This window comes from Oncorhynchus gorbuscha, linkage group LG07, assembly GCF_021184085.1.
Source record: "Oncorhynchus gorbuscha isolate QuinsamMale2020 ecotype Even-year linkage group LG07, OgorEven_v1.0, whole genome shotgun sequence".
Classification (NCBI taxonomy): Eukaryota; Metazoa; Chordata; class Actinopteri; order Salmoniformes; family Salmonidae; genus Oncorhynchus; species Oncorhynchus gorbuscha.
In genome coordinates this window covers 62,976,844-62,987,588 of record NC_060179.1, presented here as the reverse complement: position 1 = coordinate 62,987,588, position 10,745 = coordinate 62,976,844, and the positions used below count along the sequence as shown (strand labels likewise).

Here is a 10,745-nt window from a genome sequence, read left to right as displayed (position 1 = left end):
CAAAAGCAAGATTAATAAATGAGTCCGAATCCCATGTCATTATCAGATCCCTCTTCCCCCTCCTTTATCTTTTCCTCAGCAGGACCAACCCTAGCTGCAACAGGATTCACTACAGCACCACCTACTGGCACGGAGGCCAATTTAGAGAGACCAGAGTTCAGGACTTCATTGATGTCTTTTCCATTCAATTCATTGCCAACATTGCCTCTTCGGCCTCGATTATTTTTACACTCCCCAAAATGGTATTGATGTCCTAAGAGGGGCTGGTGTTACCGCCAGGAAGTAGGCGGACACAACGCATTAAAATAAAAAAAAGTCAAAACAGACACGAAACGTCGGTCACGCTGATTTTTCCGTAAGGTATCCAGTCTAGTGACAGGCTTTATCCCAATGCTGCGTTATCCCGGCCGAATTGCTGTATAATGGCAATAGCGCAGGTACACATGAAAACATGAAATGACCCAGGGAATCGATAGAACATCACTCAGATGTACAAAAACAATATAACATCCAAAATGGGTGAATCTTTACATGAAGGTAGATATAGTTTATTAATTAATTAATATAATCTATACAGTTCAAGAAGTGAACAAATGTGGATCTTATTTCCTTATGCACAAACAATCAAGATCAACTTAAAAACAGCAACAACTATAAATATTGAGGGTTGGTTGGACAACATTATTATTCCTCAGAAGAACAATGGTGAAATGGGGATAATGACTGTTTCAGGCGGTTTGTTTTGAATGGACAGATGGGCTTTTGTTGTGCGTTTTAAAACCACAGGTGAAAAAAAGTTGGAAGAGTTTAGATCTCGTCTACGAAGGGCGTCTTGACGAGGTTTCCACTTGAAGCCATGGACTTCTTGCCCGACACAAACTTATTTGCAGCCTGAGAGAAGAAAGAAAACACATCTAACCACAAAAAACAAACAAACAAACTAGGAAACACAATATACCGTGCAAGTTGAGAGTGAGCTGCAGCAAAGACGGTAATATAGAAATATATTCACTTCCACTCAAATGTTCACTTCTTGTCCAATTCACATCAATGCATGACTAAATCAAAATGAAACTTATGTGGAAGTTAATATTCGCCAAAAACTGAATAAACGTACGTTGGCAACATCAGTTGCTGAGACTGAGTCGATCATCTGTGCGATGGCCTCGGGGGAGTGGTAGGCTCCTCTGGCCAGAGCCTGTGAACCCATGGCATCTAACAAACCCTCTGAGCTCTCCAACGACATCAGGTACTCAGCCTTCAGCTGGGTCCTAAAGGGGTAAAGAAACAGGCACAACTTAAGTCAATATGTAGAAATTCCCTTCTATTTGCAATACTTTTCTCGATTACATGTACTCAAATTCTATACTGAAGTCTGTGTGCATGTTAGCTTACTTGGCGCGGGTCAGGTCAGCTTCTGAGACCCCACTTGCAACAGCCTTCACCTGGCCAATAGCTGCCTTGATCACCTGTAGAGAGGAGGACAGGGATAGGTCAGTAAATGAATCAATGGGAGGTCAAAGTTAATCTTCATTATGCTCTTTCCTCATGCTAAATGAATGATCTTACATTACATTCTATGTAAAAGTAACTATCACTCACACGGTTCATCGGACTACTTAGCAACTGATTCAGAAAGCTGTTGTGAAGAGTTCAAATTAAGCTTTATGAATTCTCATAAAAAGTACCTTATTAGAAAGCAGTGGAAATTTAAGAGACATAATACTCACATCACCAGCTGCTGCAGACTGGGAGATGGTGTAGACTCCAAACAGGCCAGAGTCAGAGTAGTTGACATTGAAAGCAGAGGCCTAAAAGGAGGGGACACCAAAGGAGAATGACATTTGTTTTGCCACTCTAATACAACCATATGAAATTCTGCACGATAGAATACAATATCTATTCTGCACAAAACACTTATTTCAAAAGATTCCTCCACATATTGCATTCTCCTCTTGTATATAGCATTCTCCTCTTGTATATAGCCCAGCTATGAAAACACAAACACAATCCAATCTGGTGATTATGCCACTCACATCGAAGGGGTCTGCAGTAGCCTTAGCAACGCCCTGGATGAGTTTGGAGGTGGAATTGGAGCCTCTCTTGATGTGTGGCCCCGCCCCCAGGACATGCTGAAGTACAGAGAAGGCCATGACCTCATCTGTGCCCACCGCCGCCCCCTCAGACACCACTGCAGAGTGCACCAGGCTGGACCCATTCTGCACCCTTACCTCACCTAGAGAGGAAGGGAGAGAGGGAGACGCAGAGAGAGAGGAGAGAGGGAGACGCAGAGAGAGGAGAGAGGGAGACGCAGAGAGAGAGGAGAGAGAAAGGCAGCAAGAAACGTAGAATTCAGGGAATTTTCCATGCCAGAGGAAAATGAGGTTTCATGCTTTTAGCAGATAGTGGAATAAGTCTTACCGCCTCGGTACTGAGCCTTTGTCCCAGCGGTGCCCATCCCACTGCGGATGTTGAGGAACTGTTCTCCTACCTGCTTCAGAACATTGTGGTCCACACCTGAACACATAGAATGCATGTAAGAATACAATAATATATATTTTTTAAATATTACCTTAACGCACAGCTACCTGGAGAAAAATAATTTGATAAAAAAATATGTTTTATTAAATATACATGTTTAACACTTACCAAGCCCAACCAGAGCCATTCTTGCACTTGTGAAATTGTTCTGGATAAAATTGTGCATCTGGAGGGGCAAACATCAGAGGGTTAATCAAAACCATAAACGTAATGCTGTACTTCGTGAAGTAGAGCATGCTGGGTTGTGCATCAGGAGAGGAAGATGAACGTCCATAGCATTAGTCCCAACTCGATGATAATGCAGGGACCAGGATGTTGAGTGTCTTACATGGTCAGCGTCGACGTGGCCAACCATGTAGTCTGGGCAGTAGAGGGAGTTGGACAGCGTGTTCTTGTAAGCAGCTCCATGTAGACCCTCAATCACACCTGAGGAAAATAACCGCAAGGCCCTTCAGACGCAGTGTGATGACAATTTGCAATCTTTTGACATTCAGCATAATGTAATCTAGAGCCGTTAACAGAAAGTATATTCAAATAAAGAAACAAACAACCACATGACTGACTGAGTGTGTATGTGTGTGCTAACCCATCTGGGGGGACTGTGCAGCCAGGGCCCTGTCCATCTTGACCCTGGAGGTGAGGTCAGACACCTCCCATGGCCTGAACTCTGGTGCTGTGGTCACATTGATCAGGTACTCCATCACTGTGTCACTGCATTAGACAACACACAGAAAGGAGAATAACAATGATTTATTCACCATATATTAGATCTATGTTTGTGTACACATATGTATACGTGAGGCAAGCAACACTTACATGTGGTCTCTGAGACAGTCAACAGAGTAGATCATGTTCTCTCTGGATGACGTCACGCTGCATCGAAAACACACACACACAGATACACTACATGACCAGAAGTATATGGACACCTGCTCGTCGAACATCTCATTCTAAAATCATGGGCATTAATATGGAGTTGGTCCCCCCCATTGCTGCTTTAACAGCCTCCTTTCTTCTGGGAAGGTGTTCTACAAGATGTTGGAACATTGCTGCGGGGACTTGCTTTCCATTCAGCCACAAGAGCATTAGTGAGGTCAGGTACTGATGTTGGGCGATGAGCTTGTGTGGCCTACCACTTCGCGGCTGAGCCGTTGTTGCTCTTAGACATTTCCTCTTCACAATAACAGCACTTACAGTTGACCAGGGCAGCTCTAGCAGGGCAGAAATTTTACGGACTGACTTGTTGGAAAGGTGGCATCCTATGACGGTGCCACATTGAAAGTCACTGCGCACTTCAGTAAGACCATTCTACTGCCAATGTTTGGCTATGGAGATCGCATGGCTGTGTGCTCAATTTTATACAACTGTCAGCAACGGGTATGGCTGAAATATCCGAATCCACTCATTTGAAGGGATGTCCACATACTTACACTATATATACGAAAGTATGACATCCATGGCAGTGGTACAGCTAGTCAGAAAATATGCTAAAGAGATTCTCTGGTAATTTTGTATACTTTTTAGCCAGTAGTTGTGAAAGTAGCACCCATGAACCAAAAAAGTCACATACGTATGTGCACCACGGCATTGTTCTCTCTCTCTCTGCTGTGTCCACAGAACAATCAGGCCCATCCTGCAACCTCATTGGATAATGCTGGGCAGGCCCCTTGGCTAGAACTCAAACTGCTAGGGAGCTGGCCCACTTGGGGGAAAATGGCACGGCACAGCTTCAAGAAAACAGTCACTTTCAAACTAGGGATTTCGTGGCAAATTGAGGTAAAACAGTAATTCTTCTCAGATGATGATGCATGAACTACCCATTGACACATCCAGCCAAAAGCTGGAGGTTTAAAAAAATACGTTGTTAGTCATCAAAGTAACGGAACATGTCTTTAATTAAGTATCCCAAACAATCTAAATCAAAGGTATGTTTAGTTCTCTTTATGTTTGTATGAGGATGTACACTAAATCACAGACACTGACCCTAGACTTCCTCCAACTGCTTCCACACCATGACAGATCCTGAAGGCTGAAGCACCTTTGGTAGTCTGGAAAAGAGCAGCAGAGATTGGGATGAACCACATCACTAGTTCCTAAGCAGTATTGAGTACATTGAACAATCACTCGAGCTCATGGATACATCATGTTGATGGAGGGTTAATGAACCAGAACCAGGCGTACCAGGTTGGCAGCCAGACGGAGCAGGTGGGTGACCCCCTGGTTGTCCGGGGACTCATATCGACAGCCAGCTTTCACAAACACACCGATCCTGGAAGCCGGGGAGTAGTTGTCCAGTGAGGCTATCACCAGACCGCTGGGCAGTTTAGTCACCTGGAGGAGAAATATCAGTTAGCATCACACCTACAGTGCCTTCAGGAAGTATTCATACCCCTTGACTTATTCCACATTTAGCTGTGTTACAGCCTGAATAATAAAATCTACACATAATGACAAAGTGAAAACCTTTTTTGTGTGAAAAGGAAATACAGAAATATCTCATTTAAATAAGTATTCACACCCCTGAGTCAATACATGCTAGAATTACCTTTGGCAGTGATTACAGCTGTGAGTATTTCTGGGTAAGTCTCTAAGAGCTTTGCAAACCTAGATTGCACATTATTATTTTTTATATTTATATTTCTTCAAGCTCTGTCAAGTTGGTTATTAATCATTGTTAGACAGCCATTCAAGTCTTGCCATAGCTTTTCAATCCGATTTATGTCAAAACTGTAACTAGGCCTCTCAAGAACATTCAATGTCATCTCGGTAAGCAACTGTTTTGAACTACACACTCTCCCATTAATGTACCCAACTCCCTTTTCACTCTATAAGGAATACAGATATTCACAAATAATCTAATTAACTAGGTTTGTTATTTTCTGGTGCCTCTATGAAATTGCCTCTGAGTTGTTCTATGAATTATTAATGTATGAGGTATTATTGGTGGGGTTACCCCTGTGCTGTGACTTGTGGTCATATGGCGTGTCTTGTCCTCTCTCTCCACTGATCATCTGGAAAACAGGCTACACTCTAGGCAGTCTCTTCTGCTGATGTGTGTCTGGTAGCAGTACGCTCTCTATCCTGACTATTATTGCACACAGAGTGAGTCCTTGCAAATGAAGTGGCTTCTTAAGCAAATGTTTTCTCCTGAACTGATTTAGGTTTGCCATAACAAAGGGGTTGAATACTTAGACTCAAGACATTTAAACTTTTCATTTTGTATTAATTAGTAAAAATTTCTTGACATAATTCCACTTTGACATTGTGGAGTGTTATATGCAGCCCAGTGACATCTCAATTGAATCCATTTTTAATTCAGGCTGTAACAAAACAAAATGTGGAAAAAGTCCAGGGGAGTGAATACTTCCTGAAGGCCCTGAACATGTGTTTTATGCAGTTACGATGTCACAAAATGTTAACAGAGCAGTGCAGTGTGACACGTCTTAGCTCTAGGTTCTGTTATAGCATGTTCACATAAAAGGCAACAAATGGGTGGAAAGCATCACATTACAAATCTGAAATGCCTTTGCTAGTTTTACTTCAACTATTACAAATATAATCAGCACAACATTTCACTGGCAGTTTGTAGCAGTACATAGAGATTCTATGTGGTATAATAAAAGCAGACCAATATCTCAAAGGAAAAAAGGCCTGTGTAAATACACTGGAGTTAGAGTAAGACAGATGACAATCTCCACCCAGACCACCACATACATGAACATATTGGTATGAGGGCAGCCCCTGTGGAGAATTTGAGGCCTGAGAGGCTGGGCCCGGTTTCCCGATAGTGATGGAATTTAGGCTTCTGAGTGTTTAAACAATGCATCTTTCCTACAACATCCGGAGATAAAACTTGCGTTTCCCAAAACACTACGCTAAGAGAACAGTTGCTAAATGCACCATTGGTACGTTTTCGATACTGATAGGATCGAAAAGAAATGGAGCGCTGCTCTCGGATCAGCATTCTCCATTCAAATCTTACCTTAACATTAGAATTATTCCACAATACTGACGACGAAGCAGCTCCTATATTAGTCCTACCACCTACGGCTGCATATATTGAGGCGGCTTATTCTACGGCTTGACCAATAAAAATGCTATCATTGTGCACGTTAGGCTACATATCATGTAATATATTGAGACAAATTACAGACAGAGCACAAGTACCAAAACATAACCAAATTGATTGAAAATTAAATGTAGCCTGTTTCAATATGATTTAATGCATTCATCTCAGTTTTCATTTGAAGCATCTTTTTATACGTTGCTTGTTTGTATCAATTGGAAAGACATTTGAGCGTTGGACTAGTAACCGAAAGGTTGCAAGATCGAATCCCCGAGCTGAGAAGGTATAAATCTGTCATTCTGCCCCTGAACAAGGCAGTTAACCCACTGTTCCTAGGCCGTCATTGAAAATAAGAATTTGTTCTTAACCGACTTGCTTAGTTAAATAAAGGTAAAATCTAAAAAATATATATTTTTTTTAAACATTGGCAACTTTGTATTTGTAGTGAACTTTGTTCTGAAGTTATCAGCGGTCAGAAAGACTCTGATAAACCATGTGATTCTCTGTTTAGCTGAGATCTTCGGTTTCTTCTGTGCATTAAGTGACACGGGAGGGCAAAAAAGCATCTAATTAGGCACGTAGCTGTGGTCTGAGTCAGGCGTTAGATTACGAGCATTTTCAAGTGCAACGTTAATAACGATGCTTCTGGGAAACAGCTCAGAGATTTCATGATACTCCTTCAATGGTTCTAACGATGAACTTAGCCTTAAGATACTTTTGGGAAACTGGGCCTTGGTCTGTCCGGGTGGCTACAAAAAAATGTATTCGTGAGGAGAGAGAAACATGTCAACACCCACTGACCTGCACATCCTGAGGCTGAAACTTGACATGCTCGGCAGCAACATCCAACTTCCGGGCAGCCTGGGCTGAGTAAAGCCTTGTCTGTAATAGAGAAAAGATACAAGGTGACTTAATATCCTACTAGTGTTTTATGGTGGGTCTGGACTCTGGATAGAGAGAGACAATTAGATGATTGAGAATCAGAAACAGAATGATGGTTGAATGCAGACTGGACAGATGTGGATGGACCTTATGGTGGCACAGTGGTATAATAATATTCAAATGTTTCATGTTTAATAAAAAGGCACATTCCGTATTTTCTGTTTCCATTCAACAGTGCAGCCCGGTCACTCAGTTTGTTTTGGTTTTGGAGGACTGTGGAGGAGGATCATGGAACGTGCAAAAATCAAAGAATAGGTATATTCACCATGCTGGACCATGATGACGCTTGAGCCGCGATAAACTTGGCTGTAAGGGGGAAATTAGCTACCTAGAAAGTCTGTCTCCAGTTCAACTCATTCATAGACGCTAACTACCTTTAGCGCACTATATAGTATCTTCTGGCCGGGGGAATTTTGTTAAGAGAAATCCTTTTCATAAAACAAAATGTTAAATTACAGGGAAAGGTGACTTATCAATATATTCACCTGTGTTTGCCCCCCAAAAATGTAATGATAATTAGCTGCAAATGTGGCTATCATAAAGAACTACAAAATCCAATGGCTACTGAATCGAGGCAAAGGTAAGAATCTCTGGATTAACTCATGTTAACCATTGGTGGAAAAAGTACCTTAATAGAAAATGACTTAAGTAAAAGTCACCCAGTCAATTCCTACTTGTAAACGGGGGTATTAATGTAACCCAGTTAATGTATGTGAGAGCGTGACAGCAAAGTTTACTTATGCATTAGCTAGCTAGGAAAGCAAACTTGTGAGAATGTTATGGTATTCATTGATATTGGAACTTTTAAAACATCAAGTTGTAGCCAACTGAATAACGTTATGTCCTGATTCATTGAATGACACGACAGTGTGTGCCAGCTATTTGCATCATAGTGCACAGTCCAGGACACATGACCACCTGCTATGAACTACATTTGACTTTCAAGGGAGAATCACACCGAAGGCTTGATGTCAAACCAACAGCTGCTAAACCCTATAGCGACCCCCGGTGAGACTGATAAACAACGGAACGAGTATCCTCTGCACGATCCGATCTTCTGATTGGACAGACCGCGAGGGACAAATTTGACAACGCATTGAAAACGGGTAAAGAGTAGATCAAATATTCCACAAATTGTAACGTTAGCTTAATAACCACATTTTCGACCCACTATCAAACGTTTAGGCTGGGTTTATCATCATTGTGTTAACGTTCGCTTCCTCGCTAGTATGTTTACGTTAGCTACCTAGTGTCATCACAATTCGTGGTGAAAGGGGATACCCAGTCAGTTGTACAAATGAATGCATTCAACTGAAATGTGCCTTCCGCATTTAACCCAACCCCTCTGATGCAGAAAAGATCGGGCGGCTGCATTAATCGACATCCACGTCTTCGGCGCCCCGGGAACAGTGGGTTAACTGCCTTGCTCAGGGACAGAACGACAGATTTTTACATTGTCACCTCGGGGATTTGTTCCAGCAACCTTTCAGATACTGGCCCGAGCACTATCCTCGCCAACCAAGCCCCACAATCTATAAGTGGTATCGAAAACGTCTCCTGAATAATCAACTCTTCAATTTATGAAAATGGCAAATGAGTTCTTACCGATAACTGACTTATTCCGCGAATCCCCTTCATCTCCCCTTTAACCTTACACCAGAACGATGAAACAATATGGCTGACACGGGAATGTCGTACCCAGAATTCCTAGCGCGCCAACTTCTTCTTCTGGGGTTTAAAAACGTGCACTAACAAGTGTATTTACCACCACTGTTTTTAAATGTGCTAAACAACTTTTTATCTACCTTGTAGGATTCTACAAATATTGTCCACATTTTGTGAAAATGCACAACATGCATCAATGGGAAATAACTGGTAACAAAACGAAGCAAAAAGAAGAACATGGGCGGGTCAAAAATTCACTTCCTGCCCAGTAGCAACCAAAGCCCCCATTCGTTCCACGCTCAGTCCTAAACACGTGTTGTTAGAGTAGCTGCGTGTTGAAGTTCCTCTAGCTTTTGAGAATCGAAACAAGCTGTTTTAGCTACATAACGATTTATTATTGAATTTCCCAAAACCTCAATCGTAGACGTATAGTCCTCCGTGAAGCATTCGCCGAGAGGAGAAATATCAGAAATAAACGGAAGCAAGCATGGTGAGTATTTTAATAGACCGCTTCAGTTAGCATTTCTAGCTACCGTTAGCTAACTACTTGAATACCGGTAATAACGTAACTAGCTAACGTTACCTAATTGATAAGGATAACGTTATTTCGTTCTCATCTAGTCTCTAAATCTTCTAACAGTTTTTGTTTGTTCTCAGACTGAAGCCGAAGTGAATCCCAAGGCCTACCCCCTGGCCGACGCCACACTTTCCAAAACCATCCTGGACCTTGTGCAGCAAGCCTCCAACTATAAACAGTTGAGGAAAGGGGCCAATGAGGGTGAGAGAATCCTACATTAATTCCCAATTGATAATATATAAGTAATGTACTGGAAATATTATACTCCTTACTGCAAGCATCATTATACCAGCTTCTAAGACATCTGGCCCAATTGCACAGTACATGAGGTTGAGTGTGCTTGATATCTGACCACAGATTAGCTGTTTCAAATCCTGCTCAGATTACCACTTCAAACACGTATCTATGGAGTTCTAATCTATCAAAGACATATATCACTAACCCTTAACTCTTGTCTGCCCTCTTCCAGCCACCAAGACATTGAACCGTGGTATCTCTGAGTTCATTGTGATGGCTGCTGATGCTGAACCACTGGAGATCATCCTCCACCTGCCGCTGCTTTGCGAGGACAAGAACGTCCCCTACGTGTTTGTGCGCTCTAAGCAGGCCCTGGGGCGTGCCTGTGGGGTCTCCCGCCCTGTCATCGCCACCTCAATCACCATCAAGGAGGGCTCTCAGCTGAAGCCCCAGATCCAGTCTACCCAGATGGCCATTGAGAGACTGCTGGTCTGATCTGGTTGCTGCTCTGCTCTCTATAGTATTGGATAGTCTAAAGGACTATGTCAGGCAATTTAATTGTGTGTTCTTTTGGATAGTTGAATTGAATTGTCTTTGGAAGATACATTGTATTTTGTCAGGGACATACTATGTTATGTAATTTACTCTTGTTTTGTGATAATAAAACATTTCTTTTTACTAATGTGTGATATGTAATTGTGTTCAATTTTGTAAGTG

The 10,745-nt window shown here is 42.1% G+C and overlaps 2 protein-coding genes across 2 annotated transcripts; one reads left to right on the top strand and one right to left on the bottom strand.

Annotated features, from left to right (window-relative positions):
* Positions 1-520: 520 nt before the first annotated feature.
* On the bottom strand, positions 521-9,295 carry LOC124040201 (cytochrome b-c1 complex subunit 2, mitochondrial-like). Its single transcript, XM_046357141.1, has 14 exons — positions 9,155-9,295; positions 7,409-7,489; positions 4,723-4,872; positions 4,525-4,589; positions 3,358-3,414; positions 3,128-3,252; positions 2,870-2,967; positions 2,650-2,707; positions 2,422-2,517; positions 2,037-2,236; positions 1,731-1,811; positions 1,396-1,469; positions 1,118-1,271; positions 521-891 (listed from the first exon to the last, which is right to left on the bottom strand). The coding sequence occupies exons 1-14, from the start codon at positions 9,185-9,187 to the stop codon at positions 808-810; spliced, it is 1,356 nt and encodes a 451-aa protein (XP_046213097.1). The 5' UTR covers positions 9,188-9,295; the 3' UTR covers positions 521-807.
* A 205-nt stretch (positions 9,296-9,500) lies between these two features.
* LOC124040202 (NHP2-like protein 1) lies at positions 9,501-10,714 on the top strand. Its single transcript, XM_046357142.1, has 3 exons — positions 9,501-9,704; positions 9,872-9,992; positions 10,261-10,714. Exons 1-3 carry the CDS (start codon positions 9,702-9,704, stop codon positions 10,521-10,523), a joined length of 387 nt encoding a protein of 128 aa, XP_046213098.1. The 5' UTR covers positions 9,501-9,701; the 3' UTR covers positions 10,524-10,714.
* Positions 10,715-10,745: the final 31 nt, after the last annotated feature.